The sequence below is a fragment of the Protopterus annectens genome, chromosome 2.part0 (genome assembly GCF_019279795.1).
Source record: "Protopterus annectens isolate FY-2018-M chromosome 2.part0, PAN1.0, whole genome shotgun sequence".
NCBI lineage: Eukaryota > Metazoa > Chordata > Ceratodontiformes > Protopteridae > Protopterus > Protopterus annectens.
The window spans coordinates 817,578,235-817,604,180 of record NC_056728.1 but is presented as its reverse complement, the minus strand read 5'-3'; the positions used below and the strand labels follow the sequence as shown (position 1 = coordinate 817,604,180).

Below are 25,946 nucleotides of genomic sequence, written 5' to 3'. Positions count from 1 at the left end.
AAAGTGAAGGAGCAGAACAGAAAGAAAAAGAAAGAAGAGCTGTCACTCTGTTTTCTAAAAACCTTGTACAACAGCTCTCAGTTAAGTTACTTTTTTATGTAGCATAATGTTCAAACTTCTCCAGTGTTTTCCTTAACCAAACATTTCAGGTAGAAGTCCTTAAGAAGAATATGATGACTACATGAATATTTTGGTCACCTTTTCCTTGGGACATGATTGGCAAATCCTCACTCACTTTTTGAAATCGCTCCAAAACAGTAGTACATAATATTGCTTTTAACAATGAAGAACAGGAAACAGCAGCTAAACACTCAGAACAACACAGTGTGACCATCTTTTCATGCAGAAAACGTGAGAATGACACAGTACAGTTTATTTTAAGAAATACTATCTCTAACAGCCAGGGTGTAAGAGCGAGTCCAAGCATCCATAAGGACATCTGACCACTAAAATTGCCTTGCTGAAGACTAATGCTTCTCAATTATACAATGAATTCCTGCAATAATGGACTTTAAATGATGAGTATCAATTTTTTCCTCTACAGTCCTGAAATGCAAGTGAATTTTTGCAGACATTGCAGAATTGGTACAAAACATTATTACAATGGAAAATTCTGGCATTAGCATACACATACCTACTTAACCCTATCTATAGTCGCAGTACTGCACAGGTAATATACATGTGTACAGGTTATTTCCATTTAGGAAAGAAGCTACACCAGCTGTATACATGTACCACAATAGAAAGACATGTAAAAAGAAGTTATGTACCTACCATAACGTTCCATGTTAGTTGTCTCCTCTCACCTTCTTTCTTGCTGGTTGGGTTCAGAGCCAATCCTCAGCTCCAACTCGGCCATCTTCTAAAGCTCGAGAGCTACAAACTGACTCGAGGCCTCCCCATATCCCATGATGCCTGACGCTAGATACCCAGATCTCATTTGGTAAGACTAACAGCAGACAAAATAATGAAGGAACCCTATCCTTATCATACATAAGCCCAACTATAAAGACCATTAGGTAGAGTGGGATAGCCAGAGAATGCTCAGCCTGAGCAATATTATATAGAAAACTCTTCTCGGTCTTGTAGGATAGGGGGATGGAGGGGGAGACGCAAGAAAGAAGGCGAGAGGAGACAACTAATATGGAACGTTATGGTAGGTACATAACTTCTTTATGTGAAGTTGTCTATCTCGCTTTCATTCTTGCTGGTTGGGACAGCGTCCCTAGCACCTAATATCCTGGGTGGCTCAATGGAACAGACTCTTCAGAACAGTGGAACCAAAATCAGCTCTGCTCCTGGAAATCACATCCAACTTATAATGCAAGATGAAAGTATGAGGGTTTGCCCACGTAGCTGCTGCACAAACAGATTCCATGGGCAACCTAGCCTGAAAAGCAACCGAAGTGGCTAATGCTCTGGCGGAGTGCGCTTTTGGTTTAACAGGCAATTGTTTATTCCTCAGCTGATAGATAAAAGTAATGATAGAAGTCAGCCACCTGGATAAAAGTTACTTTTGATACTGGTATACCTTGTTTGCCCCTCTGCCTAAGAGAGGAAAAGCTGATCCGATTTTCTGAAGGTCTTAGTCCTGTGCAAATAAAAACACAGTTGTCTGTGAACATCTAACTGATGTAACTTATATTCTGCCCTGTTGGAATGGTTTGGAAAAAACACAGGAAGGTCAATGGACTGATTTAAGTTGTTCTCAGAAGAGACCTTAGGAAGGAAGGATGGATTAGTCCTAAGAGCAACCCTGTCTTTGTGGAACACTAGGTAGGGGGGACATGTGCAAAGAGCCTGCAGCTTGGAAACTCGTCTGGCTGAAGTGATTGCTACCAGAAAAAGTGTTTTCCACAATAAAAACTTCAATGAACAGGAAGCTGCCGGTTCAAAGGGGGGGCAAAATTAGAGAGGCTAGAATCAAATTCAGATCCCACGGGGGTGGAAGATCTCTAACCGGGGGCCTGAGCAGAGTGGTTCCTTTGAGGAAGGCCTTACAAAACTTATGAGACATACTACTACTTTCTGAAAGGCCAATGTGAAAATGTGAAATTGCGGCTAACTGCACTCTAATTGTAGCCGAAGCGGAGCCAGCATGAAAAAGCTCCGCGAGGAATTCCAAGATGTGGTGAACAGGGGCAGAAAAAGAATCTATATTCTTAGCCTCTGCCCAGGAAGAAAAACGTTTCCACTTACTACCGTAAGTTTTTCTAGTGGTAGACTTGTGCGATGATAAAATGATTTCACGCACTGATTGGGAGATATCCGGAAGCCTGGCTAAGGTTGGAAGTGGAGCAACCAAGCAGTGAGCTTGAGAGATTGTAGGGAGTGATGCAGCCCGACCGATTGATGGATCAAAAGGTCTGGAATTGGTTCCAGAGTCCAAGGCTGCTCGATAAGGTAATGATGCAGAAACGGAAACCATACTTGTCTAGGCCAGTACGGGGCAATGAGGATCATTCTGCAACCCAATACGGTAGCTTTCTGTATCAGCTTGGGAATTAGAGGAAACGGGGGAAATGCATATAGAAGTCCCTGAGGCCAATCGTGGACTACAGTGTCTCTGGGGGAATACTCTGGATGTGGAAGGAGAGAGAAGAAGTTGCTGCACTTGCTGTTGAAGTGGGTGGCAAAGAGGTCGCAGCAAGGTTGCCCCCATTTGCGGAAGATTTGGTCCGCCACTACTTGATTCAGAGACCACTCGTGAGGCATCAGAATAGCTCTGCTCAACCTGTCTGCTATGACGTTGGATTTCCCAGAGATATGCGTTGCAGTCAGAAACCGTTGGGAAGAGATCACCCACTGCCAGAGTCTGAGTGCTTCTCGACATAGGGGGTAGGACCTGGTTCCGCCCTGCTTGTTGATGTACCATACGACTGACATATTGTCCGTTTGAACTGCAACTGTCCCGGTAGGAAGAGAGTCCTGAAGAGCTTGCAACACTAAAAGCACGGCTCTCATCTCCAAGACGTTTATGTGCAGATGATACTCCTGAGGTTGCAAAGTGCCTTGGACTGTTCTGCCCTGATAATGCCCCCCCCCCCGATCAGGGAGCCGTCCGTGGTTACCGTAGCAACAGGAGGGGAAAGTGCAAATGGTCTGCCCAGGGGTACTGATGGGGAGACCATCCACCAAGCAAGGTGCTTTTTGCATGCTTCTGTAATGATAATCATGTGAGACATGGGAAGCTGCTGAAAGGACCACTGGGTGAAAAGGAGCCATTGGAGAATCCTCATGTGGAAATGGGCCAGAGGGATGAGTATGATTGCCGCTGCCATGAGACCCAGGGTTTGAAGTACGAACCTGGCTTGAATTCTCTTGCAACCTAACAAGACCTGGACATGCTGCCGAATGACTAACACCCAGTCTGGTGGAAGGCTGGCTGACCTGTCTTTTGTATTTAAGTTTGCGCCTATAAAGGTGATAAGACTGACAAGGCGACAAAGCAGATGATTCGAAATTTATAGTGATACCTAGTCTGAAACACATCTGTATGGTATAGTCTCTGGCTTGCAGAAGATGATGCCTGGTGGTAGCAGTGAGGAGCCAGTCGTCTAGATACGGAAACAACTGGAATCCTTGCCGTCTCAGATGAGAGGTAACTACTGCCATACATTTGGTGAACACCCTGGGGGCTGTGGTGAGACCAAAGGGCAGAGCTCTGAACTGATAATGGCTGGCTCCCAGCCGGAAGCGCAGGAATCTTCTGGAACACCTGTCCATTTTGATGTGGCAGTACGCATCCTGAAGATCTATGGAGCACATCCAATTGTCCTGACCCAGGAAGGGTAAAATGGACTGTAGTGTGACCATCCAAAACTTGGTTCTTTGTACAGACCTGTTTAGTCTGCTGAGATACAAAATGGGTCTCCAGTCCCCTGTCTTTTTTGGTACCAAAAAGAACCTTGAGTAAATTCCGGATCCTTGTTGGTCTGCTGGGAATTGCTGGATGGCCCTTTTTCTTAGCAGTTTTGCAACTTCCTGAACTGCTCGATCACTTAGATTGGGTGGAACATCTGGAAGGGACTTGTTCGGCAAGAATGGTGCGCGAACGAAGGGAATTTTATATCCTCCGGATATAACAGACTATACCCATTTGTCTTGTGTTACGTCTTGCCAGGCTCTTGGGTACAGCGATAATCTTCCCCCGACTGCCTCCAGAGATGGACAGCCGGGCAACCCTTCAAGGATGCTGGAAGGGCTTGTCAGAGAAAGATTCTCTGCTGCCCTGATTTTGTGGACCCCCGCTGCCATGAGGGCGGCGTCTGTTGTTGTTCCCTCACCTGCCCCTGGAGGGAAACTCACCACGTGTGTCAGGCAAGGCTCCCTGGGATTTCCGGAACCACATCTTTCCACTCTTCTGACCCTTGGGATATGGTCTGGAAGGGGTGGAAAAATGGACCCCTACAGCAGAGAGAGTCTTGCCTTCCTGTTCACACCTGGTAAGGGTGTCCTTCACCTGAGATCCAAAGAGAGAGGAACCATCAAAGGGGGTGTTGGTGAGAGAGGAACCATCAAAGGGGGTGTTGGTGAAAGACGCTCTGAAAGGTTCCGCAAAGTTACAAAGCCGCATCCAAGCATGTCTCCTCAGAGTGATGCCTGTGCCTGCGGCTCTACTCGCCCCATCGGCTGCATAAGAAATGAGCCTCATGGAGGAGTTAACCACTGAATTAAGAGTCACCAGCTGGAGGCAACCTTTAAGGAAATCCCTCTGTAGATGGGTAAAGTGGCACAAGTAATTCAGAGACTTCATGGTAAAAGTCGCTGAAGAAAACATCCGCTTCCCATATCTGTCCATCGTCCTAGACTCCTTGTTAGGGGGATGAACAGATGAAGAAGTTTCAGCCAACTCCTTCTTCGTGGCCGCCGCTACCACCATGGCATCAACGGGGACACCTTTTGTCAAAAATTGCTTGCCCTGTGGTGCAGTAATGAATTTTGCTTATCTTCTTGGGGTCGGTTCCACTGTGTCTGGAGCTGACCATGCCTTCCGAGCCACCACAGACATCAGTGGGTCGAAAGGTAGAGACACCCAGGAGGTGGAAGGTTGGGATCCAAACGTGTCCAGGAATACAGACTTATCCTCGGAAGGGCTTAGGGCAGTCCAGTTCCCCCTCTGTCTAAGCATCTCAAGGATGTCTGAGAAGGAGACATCTTCAGAGGGGGACCTCAGGGACCCTTCCAAATCCTCCAAGTCGGTAACTGATGTGACGGACTCAGGGGAGTCAACATGCTTCCCTCTTGCATTTTCTCTTACGAGGTGGCTCCTCTGAATGATCAGGGGAGGCCTCGGAAGAGGAAAATACACCCAAAGGGGTGTCCTGGGGTGCTGGATCCCCACACTTGGGGTCTGGAAGAGAGGCAGAGGTTGACGCAGGCACTATAGGGAGAGGAGCCGAGGGGGTCGATCGTGGCACTGGCTCAGGGGCCAGAACACTCCTCGTTACCTCAAAGGCATCACGATCAGAACAGAGAGAGGGATCCGGTTCAGAAGAAATCAGAATCCCCCTCCGCACCGAGGGGGAAAGCTCCGAGGCCGATGTGGGAGCCAAACTCACCTAAGCAGAGGCTCCGAGGGGGAGAGCGGGGTCGGACAAGGGCCTGATGCCACTCGCCTCCTCGGAGCAGACAAGGGAGTCTCGGCGCCCAGATCCCTCCAAGGACGGAACCATGGAAGTGATCGGAGAGGACGATGGAACTGAAGGAGCAGGTATCGGAGCCAACGGTTCCACGACTCGAACCCCCACGAACTCCAGCTCCGAGCTCAAAGGGTGAGTCGGAGGAGGAATATCTGCAGACGTGGACGGATTCGACCCCTGGTGAGGGGGGCTGGCAAACATTTTAGCCAGGGCCTGCGATTTTAGCAGTCTGCTAACCACTCTTTCTAAGTCATGGTCCGAAAGTCTTGAGGACCGAGAAGAGTGGGATAAGTGATGACTACGCTCCGACTGGAGCAGAGGTGATCTCGGAGCCGAGCGTATCGACTCCAGAGAGGGAGACCTGGACCTTTTTCAACTCTCAGAAGGCTCCAAAGAGTGTATCGGAGCCGACTGGGAGGGAGGAGCATTGGTTCCAGCCGGAGCCGAAATGGAAGGTACAGATTCACCCAATGACAGCTCCGAACTGGGAGCCGACAGTTTAGGTGCCCTGGAAGATTTCACAGGCTGAGCCTTAGCCGGTGAATCTTGAGGTTTAAGTAAACCTCCAAGGATCAATTTATTTTTGCGCTCCTGCAGGACTCTTGGACTGAAAGCATGGCAAATGGAGCAAGAGTCCTGCAGGTGTACGGCGCCCAGACAATAAACACAAGAAGTGCGACCATCTGTCAGAGACATCTTCTGAAAGCATGAGTCATACTTCTTGAATCCGGACGGCTTAGGATCCTTGGACATATTGACAGGCAAGCCCAAAGGAAAAACACACTCACACAAAGGTTAAGGTAATAACACAACAACAATACACTACAAGTTACCAGAACCGACAGTACACCAACAACTGTAATAAGTATAGCCTTACTAACAGTGATAATAAGAAAAGATTTTTTGTTTTTTTTAAAGAAATAGAGAAGAAAAAGGTTATCCTCTAACTCAAACGGACACCTAGAGATAAGGTTATCCTCTAACTTAAACAGAAAACCTTAGAGGAAAAAGGGAGAAGTAGAAGGGGGAGGGGAAACTCTCTAAGTAAAACGAGTTTCTGAAGAGAAAAGACAAGGATTCAGCTACAAAAACTTATACAATATAAGGGAAATAACTAAACGATAATTCTACTCTAAATATTTACTAAATTGTGACAGAAAAAAGACAATATAGAAGTTTTATACCACCTGAGCCAGTAGAGCAACCTCGCAGCAGAAGCTGCAAACGAGATCTGGGTATCTAGCTCCAGGCATCATGGGATATGGGGAGACCTCGAGCCAGTTTGTTGCTCTCGAGCTTTAGAAGATGGCCGAGTCGGAGCCGAGGATCGGCACCGAACCCAACCAGCAAGAATGAAGGCGAGATAGACAACTTAACATAGATAGTTACCTTCCCACACTTACAATTATAAAGCTACAGCACTGGTTGTGGTGTATAACAAGAAACTACCAAAAGAAAACGGTTATGCCAGTCACGAAATAAATGACCAAGAAAACAAACAAAAAAAAATAACAATAAGACGATGACACAAAAATACATTTACCAAATTTACTGGTTCCCAAAATTCAGTACTACAGTGTTACAAGCATACACAAAGTCTCTAGTTTTGCTGAAGTTCCTGTTATTCCATCATAACAATAGGTTTAAACCAGGACAGATAAAATGTCCCAGTTTGACACTTACCTTTGCAAGGCCTGCCCGATGAGCACCTTGAGACTCCATGTAAACCAAATATTTGTTGAAGTCTCTAAACTCCTCCATCGTAGGTGTGAAAGTCATGATCTTACAGCTTGCATTTGGTGCAGGGGCTGACTCCTCATCTGTCATTGTTATGGTACCGTGACTCTTCTCTGTCTAAAAAAGTACAAAACGATCAAATCTTAAAGTTTTGTGAACAAACAATATTTTTCATAAAAATGCTAATTGAAAAGGTCAAAAACTCAATAGCATTTACTTAGGAAAGAAAACAAAACAAATTGGAGTGAGCTCAAAAATGTTTAAGGTTCACATAGCATGCATTGTCTGAGGCAGAAAGCATGGATGTTCTAAAGCATCCTAAGCTAGTAGTCAAGCAAAATTATACAAATAAAAAACTCAACAAGACTGCAGAAATGGGGAAAAAGTGAAGATCAGCAAGGAAGTATTCATACTAAAAGGTTCTTATGCTGTTTTGATATTTTTTCATTTCAAATTTAGGAATGCTTTTTATTGACCTTTAAATTTAATTAAGTAATGCGACCAATGGTTTTGTTACAAATACAGCTGTCATGGTTAGTTTTAACCAGTCTGATAAAGTCTCTTCATTACTTGATTGTATGAGATAAACTGACTTACTGGTTATAAGAACTGAGTGAATGCTTTCCTTGGCCATCTTCATCTTCACCCACAGTTCTGCAGTTCTGTTGAGATTTTATGGTGCAACTAAAATTTAAATATAGGAATAGAAGTTTTTCCCCACTCAGACCCCAATTATTGAGAAAAAAGGCTGACAGCTCAACTTACATTTGCTTTGCTGTTTTATTAAATAGCATTTGCAGTTTTTTTTTTTTTTTTTTTTTTTTTTTTTAGAATTAGCTAAAGCTGTTCCCAGACTACTATTAAACAACATTGCCTTGTTTGTGTTTCCTTTCTTTCTTGTTCATTGTAACCCATCCATCCACAGCCCCCTTTTCCCATTTTTGCACATGGGGTCAGCGTATCACTTCAACAGTGACAATCATCTAGAAATAGAAGTTATGTCCTTACCATAACGTTCCATGTGGAGTGTTCATCTCGCCTTTGTTCTTACACATGGGTTCGGAGCCGATCCTCGGCTCCGTGTCGGCCGCCTGCAAGCTCTGCATCGAGAAGAAGCTCGAGATCACCTAATACCCACAATCCCCCTCTGCCTTTACCTCAGATCTAGTTTGCAAGCAAACCAGCCAAAGAGAGCACACACACATACCAAAACTTTACATAATGATAGGATCATCTATATACATATATACATATATATATATATATATATATATATATATATATATATATATATATACACACACACACACAAGTGTATCATACAATACAACTATTGCAACTGCAGAAGGAGAATACTCCAGACCAGGCACCAAATCGAACTTTCTTCCTAACGGTGGGAAGGGTGGGAGTGTAAGAACAAAGGCGAGATGAACACTCCACATGGAACGTTATGGTAAGGACATAACTTCTATATGTGAGAGTGTTCAATCTCGCCTTTGTTCTTACACATGGGTAGCGTCCCTAGCTCCATGATCCTGAGGAACTCACGGGAGAACGTTCTTGAGCACAGTGGAACCAAAGGTTGCCCTATCCCTAGAAACCCTGTCCACTTTGTAATGAGAGATAAATGTATGTGGTTTAGCCCAAGTAGCAGCCGCACAAATCGTGTCTAATGGTAAGCGAGCTGCGTGAGCTAAGGATGTAGACACTGATCTCGTAGAATGTCCTTTAGGTTTGACCGATGAGGTTTGATTAGAAGCCTCATAAACGTATGTGATACAATCAGTTAGCCATTTGGAAAGAGTTCATTTCGTAACTGCTACACCCTTTCTGCTGTCAGCAAAGGCTACAAACAGTTGATCAGATTTCCTGTGAGCTTTTGTTCTATCCAAATAAAATCTGAGTTGTCTATGGACATCCAATTTGTGCAACATATACTCTAATTTATTAGAGTGATTTTTGAAGAAGGTGGGTAATTCAATGGACTGATTAATATTATTAGTGGAGCAAACTTTGGGGAGAAAGGATGGATTAGTGCGAAGGGATACTCTGTCAGAGTGGAAAATTAAATAAGGGTGTTTAATAGAAAGAGCCTGAAGCTCAGACACTCGCCTAGCGGATGTAATGGCCACCAGGAATAGAGTTTTCCACGATAAAAATTTCAATGGGCAAACTGAGGCTGGTTCAAAGGGGGGCAACATCAATTTAGAAAGTAAGAGGTTGAGATTCCACGGAGATGTAGGAATTCTAACTGGTGGTCTGATATGAAAAGATCCTTTTAAAAAAGCTTTACAAAGTCTGTGAGCCATAATAGGCGCACCACATTCTTCCACATGAAAGTTAGAAATGGCAGCCAATTGTACTCTTAAAGTAGCAGGAGAAGCTCCTTCATGAAACAATTCTGTCAAAAACTCCAAGATCTTGTTCAACGGGGCTATAACAGGGTCCAAATTATGTGAATTAGCCCAGAAGACGAAACGTTTCCATTTACTGGTGTAGGTCTTTGTAGTGGAAGCTTTATGAGAAGCCACTAAAATATTCTGAACCGCCGGTGTAAGGGAATCAGACCTGGCTAGAAAGCGGAGCAGCCAAGCTGCTAGATGGAGTGATTCGAGAGATGGGTGAGGAACTCCTGATGAGTGGGTCAGTAGATCTGGCTCTGGGTCCAGCATCCAAGGTCCCCGAATGCGGTGATGCAATAGAAAGGGGAACCAAATTTGACGAGGCCAGAATGGGGCAATGAGGATTATCGTCCTCTGAAGGTTGTTGGCTTTCTGCAGAAACTTTGCAATCAGGGGAAAAGGAGGAAAAGCATACAGGAGACCCGGGGCCAATCGTGCACCAGCGCGTCCCTGGGGACTTCCCCTGGAGGGGGTAATAGGGCAAAGTAGCTCCTGCATTTGGCGTTCATTGGAGACACAAACAGATCGCAGGAAGGCTGGCCCCACTTGCGAAATATCATATTCGCAATTGACTGTTTGAGGGACCACTCGTGAGGCAACAGTATTGCTCTGCTCAGCCTGTCGGCTATGACGTTGGATGACCCCGGGATGTGCGTTGCGATCAGAAAGCGACTCGTGGACTCCGCCCATTGCCAAATTCTCATGGCCTCTCTGCATAGTTGATAAGACCTGGTTCCCCCTTGCTTGTTTATGTACCAGACTACGGACATGTTGTCTGTCTGAACTGCAATAGTCCCTAGAGGAAGAAGGGGAGCAAAGTGTTGCAACGCTAAAAACACTGCCCTCAACTCCAGAACATTGATGTGCAGATTGTACTCCAGATTGGTCCATTCGCCTTGGACTGTCTGTCCCTGAAATATGCCCCCCCACCCTATCAGGGAAGCGTCCGTGGTTATCGTCGCTGACGGAGTGGGAAGCACAAATGGTCTTCCGCTGGAAAGGTTGCAAGTCTGAAGCCACCAAGTTAGGTGTGATTTGCATGTGTTTGTTATCAGAATTTCGTGTGTCAGAGGTAGCTGTTGGAATGACCATTGTGCAAACAGCAGCCATTGTAGAACTCTCATGTGCAGTCTTCCCAATGGTATCGCAATGAGAGAAGCTGCCATGAGACCCAAGACCTTCAGAACCAGCTTTGCCGGGGATTTTTTGGACGACAGAAGGAGAGAAATGTTGTTTTGAAGTGCGACTATCCTTTCTATAGGAAGCCTTAGAACCAAATGATGCGTATCTAATTCCGCTCCTATGAATAAGATATGCTGTGATGGCTGTAGTAAAGATTTTTCGAAATTTACGGAAATTCCGAGGTGAATACAAAGTTGTAGGGTGTAATCCCTGGCCTGTATCAGTTGACGCCTGGTGGTGGCAGACAGGAGCCAGTCGTCCAGATACGGAAACACCTGGAATCCTAGGCGCCTCAGATGAGACGCTACCACTGCCATGCATTTGGTGAAAACCCTGGGGGCTGAGGTCAGACCAAAGGGCAGGGCCCGAAACTAGTAGTGACTGGCTCCCAGCCGGAAGCGCAAATGATCCCTGGACGCCCTGGCCATCTTGATGTGGTAGTATGCGTCCTTCAGATCTATTGAGCACATCCAGTCGTCCTTCTGTAGGAATGGAAGGATCGATTGAAGCGTGACCATTCGGAACTTTTCCTTTTTGACAAAGTTGTTGAGGTTGCTTAGGTCCAGAATCGGCCTCCAGTCCCCTGTCTTCTTTGGAACTAAAAAGAACCTTGAGTAAGTCCCGAATCCTATTTGGTTCGCTGGGACTGGTTGGATGACTCTTTTTTTCTAGCAGCTTTGAAATTTCTATAGCTGCTGGGTCTCGCAGATGGGGTGGTACATCTGGGAGTTTTTTCTTTAGAATGGGGGTGGATAGGAATGGTATTTTGTAACCTCTGGTAACAACGCTTTTTACCCAGTTGTCTGTAGTAATGTTTTGCCAGGCCTGAGGGTATAAAGCTAAGCGACCCCCGACTGCCTCCAGAGCAGGACAGTCGGGCCTCCTCTCAGGAGTGCTGGAAAGGTTTACCAGGGGGGGATATCCCTGTCACCTTGGTTTTGCGGACCCCCTCTGCCGCCAGGGTGGCGTCTTCCACCTCTGCCCCCTCCTCTGCCTCTAGAGGGGGCATCACCCTGTGTGCTTGGGAAAGATCCTTGGGGTTTTCGAAACCACATTTTCCCACCACGTTGCCCTTTGGGGTACGGTCTGGAAGGGGTGGAAAAACGGACTCCGACAGCAGACAGAGTCTTTCCCTCCTGTTCACACCGGGTAAGGGTCTCCTTTACTTTAGGGCCAAAAAGTGTGGCACCATCAAATGGGGCATTAGTAAAGGAAGACTCGAAGGCTTCCGCAAATGAACATAAGCGCATCCAGGATTGCCTACGAAGAGCAATCGCTGAAGCCGCTGCCCTACTCGATCCTTCGGCTGCGTATGATATCAGCCTCATGGATGAGTTAACAATGGATGTAAGGGTATTTAGATGTGCCGAAACTTTCTCTGAGACCGCAGCATCTGTAGTACCCTGGAGGGTATCTCCCAACTCTTTGACTAGATCCCTCTGTAAGCGTGTAAAATGAGTCAAATAGTTCAGGGACCGCATAGAAAAAGCCGCTGAACTAAAAATGCGCTTCCCGTATCTGTCCATAGTCCTAGAATCTCTGTTAGGCGGATGGACAGATGAGGAAGACTCTGACATCTCCTTTTCGTGGCGCTGCCACCACCATGGCGCCCACTGGAACTCCTTTAGTGAGGTAAGCCTTGTCTTGGGGTGCAGTGATGTACTTATTAGGCTTCCTAGGGACCGGTTCCACCGTGTCAGGTGTCTCCCACGCCCTTCGAGCAATCAACTCCATTAACTCATCGAAGGGCGGAGTGACCCAGGAGGAGGAAGGGCGAGCACCAAATGCCTTCAGCAAGACTGACTCGTCCTCAGAAGGGGGGAGGGACTGCCAATCACCTCTCTGCTTCAGGATCTCCAAGATGTCAGAAAAGGAGACATCTTCTGAAGGTGACTTTGGGGACCCTTCTGACTCATCCAAGTCAGTATCAGATGTTAAAGATTCTTGTGGAGAATCTAAGTGTCTCCTCTTACACAATCTTTTCCTAGGGACCTCTTCGGGGGGAGCATCCGAAGAAGCCTCCGAGGAAGAGGGCACCTCCAGGGGTGGCTGAGACACCGGTGCTCGACGCTTGGATGTGGCCGTTGGTGCAGAGGAAGATAACGGTCCTTTATGGGGAGGAGAGGCTGCTTCTACTGATGTGGTTGTCTGGGTAGACAACACCTTCCTCATGAGATCGAAGGCCCCCGGATCCCGAGTCGAGGAATCTCCCTGTTCCGAAGAAATGGGAAGAATCCCCGAGACAGGCACCGAAGGCATCGACCCCGAGGACGGAGCCGAATCGATCCGCGCCGAGGCCCAGAGGGGAAGAGTCGGAACCGAAACGTCGGTTCGACTCTCGGCCCCGGAACCAAGGACAGACCGTTGGCTCCGAGACTCCGGTACCGGATCCGACGGAGTCGAGGTGAAAGGAGCAGACTGAGAAAAGGACGGTTCTGGCCCCGAGGGCTCCACAATCAGTAGATCAACCTCTTCCGGCTCCAAAGACTGGACAGGTCTCGGAGGAGGAAGGGATGGAGATAATGGGAGGCCTTCAAGTTTCGACACCAACTGGGTGGAAACCGAAATAAGCTTGGATAGGGCCGAATGTTCGAATAACTTCTGCACCACACGGTCCACATCGATATCGGAGAGCTTAGAAGAAGAACGGGTCGAAGGAATCGAAGACGGAGCCGACCTCAATAGTGTCGAGGGAGGGAGCTCCATCACCGGTTCCAAGACTCGAGGCTCGGAAACTGACAACAGTTGAACACTCGCCCCAAGTCTGTGGAACCGGTGATCTAACTTTAGTCGAAGAGCTCGGAGCCGATGACTTGGGCTCCGACGTCTTCGATTCCTTCGAGGACTTGGATGCCTGGTCAGAAGCATCCAGAGCCTCCTGAAAGGAAGGTTTTAATAAACCCCTGTCCATTAGTTTCCTGCGCCTATCTGTCATGACCCTCCCACTGAAAGAATGACAAATAGAGCAGTCTTCTTGCAGATGGAGAGGGCCAAGACAGTAGACACAGGAACTATGGTTGTCAGTTACTGACATTTTTTAACCACATTGGCAACGCTTGAACCCTGATTTGGCCTTTTCAGACATGTCAAAGTAATTAGAAAGATAGTCAAATCCAGAAAAAGAGTCAAGTCCGGTAAATTTGTCAAATCCAGTAGTGTAGTCAATCCGGTTGTCAAATCCAAAGAGGGGTGGTAGGCCCCGAAGAGAACTCTGACTAAGTTTTATAACTTTAACGGAACCGAGATTCCCTTATACCTTACCACACTCACACAACTTATTATTAAACAGCTTATAACACTAAAGTACCAGAGAAAAAACAAGAATAAAATTCTAAATCTTATCTGAGGTGCTCGAGCTCGACCCAGTGATGCGAACGCTGCAGCGGCAAACTAGATCCGAGGTAAAGGCAGAGGGGGATTGTGGGTATTAGGTGATCTTGAGCTTCTTCTCGATGCAGAGCTTGCAGGCGGCCGACACGGAGCCGAGGATCGGCTCCGAACCCATGTGTAAGAACAAAGGCGAGATTGAACACTCTCACATCCACGGTTTACACTCCCAGGTGGCTAGAAAGTACAGTTGTGTACACCTACCATAAATGTAGATGTTCGAGTGTCTTCACTGTTGCAGTCATAACTGTAGGGTGTTCCTGCCGGCAGGCAGCCCGAGGTCGGCCAGAATCCCAAAGTCTGGGTCCGGCGTCGGCTGTATAAGCTAGTATCCTGACGTCAGTACGCCTTGGTACATAGCCCTCAGCCGACGCCATCTTCTCCAGCCTTTCTTGCCCTAGATGTCAGAAGTCCCCAACAAATCAAAAATGAATCCAACAAGGAAACACAAATACACCACAAATAAGAGAAAAAGAGGGGATAGGAGGGAGGACCCGACTGCAACAGTGAAGACACTCGAACATCTACATTTATGGTAGGTGTACACAACTGTACTATGTTCTTCGTGTTTCACTGTTGCAGTCATAACTGTAGGGTGGAATCCCAAAGCAGTGTAGAGGGGAGGAGGCTTTAGATAGAAGAAGGGGAGGCAAGAATACCCTGCAAGACAGCAGAGGCAAAGCCTGCCCTAGACTTAGAAAACAAGGGAGATTGTAGTGCTTGGAAAAAGTATGCACAGAACTCCAAGTGGCAGCTTCCAAGATATCCTTGGTAGGGACTCCTCTGAGGAAAGCTGTAGAAGTAGCAGCTGCTCTAGTAGAATGACTTCTAATGGTCCCTGGAAACTGTTTCCCATGATGAGTGTAACAAAATCTGATTCCATAAGCAATCCATTTGGAAATAGTTTGTTTAGAAATAGATTTTCCAAGAGAACTGGAGGCAAAGGAAACAAACAATTGGTTAGACTTTCTGAAATCTTTAGTCTTGTCCAAGTAAAATCGTAACTGTCTGTGCACATCCAATGAATGCAAAATCCTTTCCCCTTTATTTTGAGGATTTGGAAAGAAAGTAAGAAGGTGGATTGTCTGATTTAAAGCCACTTTCGAAATCACCTTAGGCATGAAAGTAGGATTGGTCCTCAAGGATACTCTGTCCTGATGGAAAATAAGGTATGGTTCCACAGCCATGAGAGCTTGCAACTCTGAGACCCTTCTGGCAGAGGTCAATGCTAACAAAAGAACAGTCTTCCAGGATAGAAACTTAATATCTGAAGATGCAGCAGGCTCAAAAGGAGGCAAAGTAAGTTTTTCTAAAACATAATTAAGATCCCAGGCAGGGACAGGAGGGGTCCTTGGGGGCCGCAAATTTTTAGCCCCTCTCAAGAACTGCTTCACCAAAGGATGTGAAAAAACAGGAGGATCAGAACTGAAATGCAGAGATAGCAGAAGCATGAATCTTAATGGAAGAAAAGGAAAGTCCTTTAGATAAAAGTTGCGAAAGGTAAAGCAAAATAGAGGAGAGATCAGGAACCTGAGGATCAGAGCCTCGGTCCTGCATCCAAATAGAAAACCTCTTCCATTTAGAGGCATAGGATTTCCTAGTGCTAGGCCGCCTAGCTTCCAAAAGAACATCCAAAACTTGTTTGGGAAGACTAGAGGAAATCAAATTCCTTTGAAGAGCCAAGCTGCCAGGCAAAGGGTCTTGAGATTGGAATGTAGTAACTGACCCTGATGCTGGGACAGAAGCGAAGGGTTCAGTGGGAGAATCCAAGGAGGCCCCGAGAACAGGAGCTTTAAGGTTGGATACCAAAACTGTCGAGGCCAATTTGGAGCAATCAAGATGAGGAACTTGGGCTTGTCCTGTTTTATCTTCAGTAGTACCCGAGGCAGTAGAGGAAGAGGGAAGGCATATGCTGAAAGGCTTCTCCAGCTGAAGGACAGGGCATCCACTCTCCATGCTGTTTTGTGGAAGGACCTGGTGCAAAAGCGAGGCAGCTGATGATTGAGATGGGATGCAAACAGATCTATCTGGGGACATCCCCAAACTGCAGTAATCCTGTTGAACAAGTTGGTGTCTAGCATCCATTCGTGAGGATCTGAAATGTTTCTGCTCAGGCTGTCTGCTAAGAGATTCTGTTTCCCTGGAATGAATTGAGCCTGGAGATGCAGATTCAAATTTAGAGCTGTGTCCCATAAACCCATAGCTAGTCTGCAAAGTGGGTATGAATGAGAACCCCCCTGCTTGTTGATGTACCACATTACCGTGGTGTTGTCTGTGCGAATTAGCAGAGGCCCTGGTTGTAAAAGGTTTTTGAAGGCTAAAAGGGCATTTTGAACTGCCAACATTTCCTTCAGATTGATGTGCTAGTGAAGATGGTCCTTTGTCCAGGTTCCCTGCTGGCAATTGTCTAGAAAGTGTGCTCCCCAAGCATAATCCGAGGCGTCCGTGGTTAGGATTTGAGTAGGTTGAGGGAGACGAAAAGGTTTTCCTTCGTTTAAAGTGAATGCCCTGGACCACCAGAGGAACTCCTTCTGGAGGCAGGGGATCAGAGGAATCAGAATATCCAGATCGTGGTAATGCTGTGACCATACACTTTTCAGATACCACTGAAGCTTTCTCATGTGAAGCCTTGCGTTTGGAATCAACAGAATGCAGGAAGCCATGTAGCCCAGAGCCTGCAGGAATTTCCTTGCAGTGAGCTGAGATAGAGTTGCCAAGGTGTTGAAAGTAGAAGCCAGCTGAGTTTGTTTTTCTGGAGTGAGGTAGGCCCTTTGTAAGGTTGTATTTAAGAGGGCTCCCAAGAATACCATTTGTTGAGAAGGGATCAAATGTGACTTTTTTATGTTCACTGAGAATCCCAGTAGTAGGAGAAGACGTTGAACAAAGTCCAGATGTTGAAGCAGAAGATCTTTGCTGTCTGCCTGAATAAGGCAGTCGTCCAAATAGGGGTAAATCTGAATCCCCTGAAGTCTGCAGTAAGCCACTACTGGTGCCAGGCACTTGGTGAAGACTCTGGGCGCAGTAGATAAACCAAAGGGCAGAACAGAGAATTGAAAGTGCCTCGAACCTGCCTTGAACCTGAGGAATTTCCTGCATTCTTGTCTGATAGGGATATGCAAATAGGCTTCCTTTAAGTCCAATGTCATCATCCAGGCGTCCTGAAAGAGCATTGGAATTAGCTGTTGCAGAGTAAGCATCTTAAACTTTGGAATTTCCAAAAAGGTGTTTAACACAGAAAGGTCCAGAATAGGTCTCCATGAGTTTTGTTTTCTGGGAACCAGAAACAGCCTTGAATAAAACCCTTTTCCCATTTCCGAGAGTGGAACAGGCTCTATGGCTCTCATGGCCAGAAGAGCATCCACTTGAGTTAAGGCCTCTGACCATTGAAGTTTTGGCAGATCTGGCCAACCGTGAGTCCTTGGCAAAGTGTGAAAGTGGAACTTGTAACCTTTAAAATCACGCCCAATACCCATCTGTCCTGGGTAATATGAGTCCAATTTCTGTAAAAAGACAGTTTTCCTCCCAGAGGCGCCCAGGTGAAGGGTCCTGAAGCCCAACCGAGAGTCATTGAGTTTGCTTTCTTTGAGATTGGGATCTGTCTTCTCCCTTCTAGGTGAAGAAGCAGTCCATTGTCTAGATCTGTAAGAGGTCTGGCCTTGACCACGACCTCTGAGCGCCTATATCTTCCCCTTTGAGGCCTGTCAGACGTGGGAAAGGACCAATTTTTAGAGGGCTAATTCCTGGAAAATCTAGGAGGCTGAACTTGCAAGAAATCTTTTACAGTCTGCATGGACTTTGCCTTTTCTTCCATCTTTTAATAACTTCCTCAGCCTTAGAACCAAAAGAACATCTTGTTGAACAGGGGCATCTAATAACTTAGCCTTAACCTGTTCAGGTAAACTTTGTTCACGAAGCCAGGCATGTCTCCTAATCACAGTACCAGAGGCAGCAGCCCTGCAAGAAGCATCCAAAGCATCAAAACCACAATGTAAGCTATGCTTGTTAACCTGTTCAGTAGCATGCAAAACATCCTGAAGTTCCTTATCCTCTGCACAAGCAGGAAGGGAAGCAAGCTTTTGCTTTAAAACAGACAAAAGAAATTGCTGATATTTAAACATATGAAACTGGCAATTTAAAGCCCTTACAGACAGGGTAGCAGAAGTATATACCTTTTTTCCCCACCTGTCTAAAGCACGAGAATCCTTCTCAGAGGGAATAGGATTTTTAGAAGTAGCAACCTTAGCAGCCTTAGAGCCCTGAGAAATAGTTTCAGGATCCGCAGCAGGGTTTTAAATAAAAATAAATGAGAGTCAGGAACCCTATAAACTCTATCAGGCTTAGAAGGACCAGGAGGCATGGAATCAGGATTCAAATTAGCCTCAGAAAAAGCATCATCTACAATGTCCAAGACAGGAGGGATAGCTAAAGGCCTATGCTGAGGAAGAAGAAGAAATTCTCTAAGCCTCTTTTTGGAAGCAGAATATTCCTGTCCTTCCCAATGAAAATGTTCCCTCATCTCATGCAAGGTTTCCCCAAAAGAAAAATCCTCAGGCGGAGAGGCCGAGGGCAAAGAATCCTCAGCATCCGAATCCTCATAAGGGGGAAAGGAATAGTCCTGATCAGAGGAAGAAACAGAAGATACAGAAGACTGGTCAGAGGAATCCAGAGTAACATCCTGTCGAGGCCTTTTCTCAGGAGGGGGGTGAGAACCCCTAATCATTGTAAGCAAATCTTCAGCCATCCTCAATAATTGTTTTTGTGTCTTGGGAGTGGATTCAGAAGCAGCTTGAGCTGGAACTTTAGACTTAGTAGGAGTCTTTGTCTTTGCCTTTGCCTTTGAAATAGTGATGTGAGTAGGCCTGAAAACCCCCTCAGAAGCCGGTACCTGCACAGCGGTTCCGGACCCATCTGAAGGAGCGACGTCCGAAGGTCCTGCAGCAGTTAAAATAGTGGGCCTTGATGGCTCCCCATGGGAGTCCGTATCGGCCATCGGTTCAGAAGTGGCAGACGACAGGGGCTGCAAAAGCGCCTCACTGACGACAGCCGAACCGGACGCTGGCTCCAGCTGCAATGAGTCCTGTTTGGACCTCGGAGGCCTGTCTTTGTCTTTGCGCTTCTTTGAACTCCGGTAGTGTCCAACGACATTCTATAATTGAAGCGTCTGCCAAAATAATTTAAAGCCCAATCGTACCTGCGCTTGATAGTACGAGAGTTGAACCTGGCACAGAACTGACAACAAGAAACGTCGTGGTCAGGGCCTAAGCAAGGTAGACAGTAAGAGTGGAAATCTTTATGAGGTATTTGTTTCCCACACGCTATACAATTATTAACTTTTTCTGACATCGGAGGAACAAGAAAAGATTCCCAACGGGTACTTAGCTTTGAGAAGAGAAGTAAGAACTTCGGACCGACAACAACCAAATACGCTGTTCGAAAATCGCCAACCAACGTTTTGCGAGCTGCTTTCCACCGCACGGCAAGAAAGACTGGAGAAGATGGCGTCGGCTGAGGGCTATGTACCAAGGCGTACTGACGTCAGGATACTAGCTTATACAGCCGACGCCGGACCCAGACTTTGGGATTCTGGCCGACCTCGGGCTGCCTGCCGGCAGGAACACCCTACAGTTATGACTGCAACAGTGAAACACGAAGAACATCTATACCAAGGTAGTACTTCCACACCACACAACTGCATGCACTCACACCTATGGCTAATTTAGAGTATCCAGTCCACCTACTTCATGTCTTTGGAATGTGGGAGGAAACTGCAGCACCAGAAAGAAACCCATACAAACACAGGAAGGACATGCAGACTCTGCACAAAAGGCACCCCGGCCAACAACTGAACCAGGGAACCTCTTGCTGTGAGGCAACAACACTATTCACTGTGCCACTGTGTCACCCTAACCCTCTAACCCATCAGCATTTTATTCTGTCATCTGAAAACAGCATACATTGTGAAGAAAGATTGCAATATTGGTCACTCTCAGAGTTCTAATCAACGTTGGGTTAAAAGCTTTATGGGCCTTGCTAGAACTAAAATGTATGATGTACTAGACAGCAATTAAACAAAATGTGGGACAGACACATTTTGATCAGGCTTGCAAAATCCCAAAATAATCAACAATTAAAAAATATTGTGTCAAGTAAGGTACTACTACCAAGACACTGAGTGAACAGCAACCTTTGCATCAGAGAATAACTCTTTAAAATATCCATTCTAGTCTTCCCAATGCAGAAAGGCAGACAAAAAATGCAGAAAACCTGTAGAATTCCAGGAGTTGGGTCAGAGAGGGAAGAAAAATGAGGGCTACTGTTGCAACAGTAAGACAAATTTCTAAGGAGTCTTCTAACTCTGTTATTGTTGCAATAATGTTAACAGTACTTCTACATGATTATCCTTTTGTCAGTAATCTAAGAGCAATGCAGAACATACCTCTCAACTGTCCAGATTCCATATTTTTGCAGATAAATGTGTGTTTTTCTGGCAAATCACTGATGACTGAAATCATTAAATAAATGACTCACATTTGAGTTTTAAACTTCATATCCTTCAGAAAATGTATGCCAACACAAGTCCTATTATTCTAGCAACTTATCTGTCCCTATTTAGGGTCCTTCGTCCCCCCATTATTTTAGGCTTTGTCCAGATTTCTGCTGCTAAGAGGTTGAGAGGTATGGTGCAAGACTGTACCTCTTATGCCATTAATTTATGAACTGTGCAGCTGGAAAACATGCATGTATTTTAAAAAGGCACATCACTGGGTCTTTAGTGTGACTAAGAAAAAATGATAATCAAAGTGACAGCTATTAAAACATTGGATACTTCACAATAGTCTGCAGTCTGACAGTCTGTAAATAAGATTAAGGCTAAGAGCTGTTAACAAGCCACTTCCTGCGGTATGGGGTTTGAGTCTCTCAGTCTTCATTTCTAAATGTATGACTTGGAGCAAGTCACTTATTCAGACAGTGCTCTGCGGAAACTGGGAATTTGGGCTAGGCTTATTAATGGTCTCCTGGACTGCATGTCTAGTAACTACTTATGAACAAGTTCTGCACAACCAGAAATGGTTTCTGGGATTACTCAACCAGGGATTCAGAAATTCTGCCAGTTCAGGCCTTTTATGTTAATCAGCTAAAACAGGTTAAAGCCACAGCCTGAGGATGTCTGCATAAAACAAACATAAGTTAACTTATCATAACTGTAGCTGTTTGAACAGATCACTGTTGCAGTGACATTTAGCTATATGGGGAATGCCATGCCAAGAATATCAGACGTCATGTCAGTATAATAAAGCTCCTGGACACCCTTCTCATGCGCTATTCGTCTGATCAAGCATATGAGCAAGCTGATATAATAAAGGCTGGATGGGTGCCAAAAACATCAGAACTTCCTTGCCTTAGGGAGATATGCTGAAATGTAATGCTCTACAAAAAGTAAATGCAGCAAAATTTCAAGTCAGAAAAAGGAACTCAAGTTACAGGGACTCAACCCCAGCATAACAAAAAAACAGAAAAAATATATATAAAAAAGGGGAGAAAGGAAGGCTGGTATTAGTACAGCTACAGATGGGGAGAGTTGACATAGTGGTTAAGGTCTTAACCCCAGAGATACAAGGTATAGGATTAGGGTTCGATTCTGACCTCTGGTTATTGGCTATGCATGTAGTAGTTTGCAGACTGACAGCCTAGTATTTACCTATGAACAATGATCTATTCAAACATCTACTGTTAAGTTTAACTTAAGCAAGATAATATGTTGATCATTAGATCACTTTTGAAGTAGCATATAACTTTATGGGATGATTTCCAAACTTGAAAAAAGGTGGAGGAAACAGGGCCAGAGTCCAGAAGACCCTGGAATATAGATAGGTTCATAGGTAGGTACTAGGCTATTGGCCCTAGGGCCTATACAAGCCTAGCCAAAAGGGTACCTTGGCTTTCGCCACTCAAGAAAATTATTTTCCTGAGCCCCTGTCAAGTAGAACCACAGAAATGATCCCAGTGATGAACTGCCCATTACCCAACCAATCATCAAGATTTTTCTTGAAGAGTGCTAATGAGGAGCTCTGTTTGACATAGATAGGTAGTCTGTTCCAGAGTATGGGAAGTCTCTGGGACAGGAATCTATCCCTCCAGCATGTTCTGTTTATTGTGGTGACATGGTTTAGGTCCCTACAGCATGTAGCTCGGAAGTATTGGGATTTCTTTAAGTGGAGCATGCCCAACAGCTCTGGGTTTGACATAGCTTTGTATGTTAGGCAGAGATCGCCTCTGAGTAGGCGATATGTGAGGGAGTAAAGCTGGAGTTTTTTGAGACGGTCTGCGTAAGGCATCTGTTTGATACCAGTAATCCTCTTTGTGAGGTTTTTTTGCAGCCTTTCCAGTTGTTGTAGAGGTCTTGTGAGGTACATACCAAAAGGGGCGTTGTACTCTATAATGGGTCTAATGAGTGATGAGTAGAGGGGAACAATGACCTCTTTTTCTGGATGAGAAACCTTTTGTGATGAGGTGTGCCATGTAGAAGGATTTCCTGACCACTGTGGGGTTGTGATTATCAAAACAGTGACTACTGTCCACCTGTGTCCCAAAGTCTCTCATCACACTTTCGGTGTTAAGTAGACTACCGCCTATGTGGTAGCTCATGGGTACAGAGTTATTTACCAAAGGGGATGTCAATGCACTTTTTGGCATTGAGCTTGAGACCATGTCTTTGACACCAGGCATCTGTCTCATTGAGGCCCTTTTGTAGGATGTCCACATCGTTAGGAGTTTCGATTATGGCTCCTAGCTTGCAGTCATCTGCGAATTTAGTTAGCTAAAGACCTTCTGTATTAGCCTGTACTTCAGAGAAGTAGATACCAAACAGGAAAGGACCCAGGACTGAACCCTGTGGTACTCCACTTGTCACTGGTCAGAAGTCCGATTTGGAGTCTGCTACTTTCACAGTGTGGGTTCAGTAAGCCAGTTGGCAACCCATCTTGTGACATAGAGATTTACACCTAGTTTAGTGAGTTTATCTATAATTCCAGAGTGGGGGATGGTGTCGAACGCCATGGCGAGATCTAGATAGGCTGTGTGAACCACCTTACCCTCATCTATGGCTTTGGTGACAACTTCAAAGAAGTCTATCAGGTTTAGGAGACATGATCTGCCTTTTTCAAACCCAAACTGTGTGGGGTCCAGAGTTTGGAGATCTCCAATGTCTTTGTTTATGAGTACCATGATGATACGTTCCATGGCCTTGCAGACAAGGCTTGTCAGGCTAATGGGGCGGTAGTTCCCAGGGTCTGTTGTGGCCCCCCCTTTTGTGGAGTGGGATAACTGTTGCGGTGTGTCATTCAATGGGCACAAAGCCTGAGGTGAGGCTATGATTGAACATGGTACTTAGGTGGGGTGCCAGTTCATTCTGTAGTTCATGTAGAAAGCAGCCTGGGATGTTGTCAGGTCCCATGGATGCTGCGCTCTTGGCTTTGGAGAGTGAGGTTTTTACCTGTGCAGCTGTGATTACAGGAATTTTGCATTCTTCCGGTATAAAGATGGGCCCTTTAGGGGGTGAGAGGGGGGGTAAAGTTAGCACTGAACCTATCTGCCAGGATGTTGGCAATATCAGTTGGCTCTGTATATTTAGTGTCATTGTGCTGTAACTCAGAGCAGATCTGAGTGTTGCCATTGAGATTTTTGACATAGCTATAGAATGCTTTGTGGTTGTCTTTAGAATCAGTGGCACTTTTGTTTTCATAACAAGCTTTGGAGGATTTTATGAGGTATCTCAGCTTCTTACTGAGGCTGACCAGGGAGTTCCTCCAATCATGGGATTTTACTCTTTTTTTGCAACAGTTTCTTTCTTCTGTTGTAGAGTTTGTTTATGGCAGAAGACCACCAGATTGACTTCCTTTCTTTGGAGGATAGCATCTTGGTTCGGTTAGGGATAGCATGATCCATGCAGTCATGTAAGTGCTTATAAAGTGCATTTGTGCAGGATTCAGCAGTCGTACCTCTATTGTCCATTTGCATGGGTGTTGTGAAGTTTGCCACTTCTGTCTTAAGAAGCGTGAAGTTGGCTTTGGAGAAATTTTTTACGGTTGTTTTCCTAATGGGGGGTGGGAGCGGGATGTGGATGTCTAGAGTGATTAGCCTGTAGTCAGATCTGACCTCTGGTGTGGAACACCGGTCACCCATGTTGGTGATGACCAGGTCCAGGACACTGCTGCCCCTGGTGGGGGTGTGAATAAGTTGATCCAAGGCGTTGGAATCGATGATTTCCAGAAAACGTTGAGCAAGAGAATTGGTACATGAGTTTTCCCAGTTAATGGTAGGGTAGTTGAAATCACCCATTATTAGAGTGTTGGGCTGTACCTTAATATTTTCCAGTGTATCGAGAAAAGAGGAGTGGGAATCCTGGGGCATGGTGGGGGGTCTGTAGCAAGCTACAATCTGGATTGCGGTTTTGCCCAGAGTTAGTTGAACTTGGATAATCTCGGATGCATTATGCTGAGCAACTAGCTTGGAGGTGTGGATATCCTTAATGAATATGGACACGCCTCTACCTTTAGTGTTTCGGTCCGGGTTTGGTGGCAGAAAGGTGTGGTATGAATTATAGCCTGGTAATGCAAGGGTGCTCTCTGGAGCTTTGAACCAGGTCTTTGCCACTGCACAGATGTCAATGTTCTCCATTTTAAGGAGTGCCTTGAGTGAGTGCATTTTGAGGTTTAGACTTCTAGCACAGAGTAGCATTACCCTCAGATTTTGCTTGCTTGTAACAGTTACGGTGGTGAATTTGTCATTTGAACCGTGCCTAAAAAAGGCACTATAGGGGTGGCAAGAGCCTTTGCCAGTATCCGGAATCCCAAGGGTGACAGGTGCAGGCCATCTCTGGCAAAGCAGCGTGGTCTGTCGATCATGTCATCCCAGGCAGACAGATACTGGATTCCCTTAGAATGACACCAGAAGCTTAGCCAATTGTTAAAGTCAATCATTTTATCCTTGTACTGTGGTGTCATTCTGGGTGATGGCAGGATGCTAGTCAGGGCTAGGGTCATACCGGCCTGGGCTACAAGATCGGGGAGTTCCTCCATGTCTCTTTTCATGTAGTCCAGGGAGGTATGTCTCAGGTCATTCACACCAACATGGACAACGACAGAGTCATATTTGTACTTGTTGTGGAGTGACCTGAGTGAGTGTGTTGTGTGGCGGATCCTGGCACCTGACAGGCAGCTGACAGTAACTTTTTCCTTGTTTAGCCTGGTGAGAGTGGAACATTAGTGTGCCTGACTATAGAGTCACCTATGACTAGAGTGTTGGGTATGTTATGCCTTATGGGCTGTAGTTGATTGGCGCACTGAGTATGTGGGCTATGTGTCATTTGGGTTGTGTTGGGGGGGGGTGGAGGTTGCTTGCATTTCTGCTTTGGAGGTCTCTGTTGTTTGGGCAGACTTGTACTGAGAGCCTCCACGAAGGTAGGTGTGTGTTTTGTGCTTTTGTGTGTGTGTTTTGGTGGTGTAGGTTTTCAGGGACTATGTAATGAGTGTGGTGCAGTGCAAGCGTTTACCTTCTCCTTTTGACTGTCTAGGCCAGTCTTTGATGAAGAGTGGTT

At 45.8% G+C, this 25,946-nt stretch overlaps 1 protein-coding gene across 6 annotated transcripts in view; it reads right to left on the bottom strand.

The window, feature by feature from the left end:
• The window catches only part of KDM4C (lysine demethylase 4C), a 3,520,425-nt gene that overhangs the window by 3,422,592 nt on the left and 71,887 nt on the right, over positions 1-25,946 (bottom strand). For all 6 annotated transcript variants that reach the window (XM_044061093.1, XM_044061091.1, XM_044061094.1 and 3 more), the window contains exon 2: positions 7,326-7,496. In XM_044061093.1, the coding sequence (XP_043917028.1) occupies positions 7,326-7,469 (144 nt within the window). In that variant the 5' untranslated portion in view covers positions 7,470-7,496. The remainder of the gene's footprint in view (positions 1-7,325; positions 7,497-25,946) is intronic.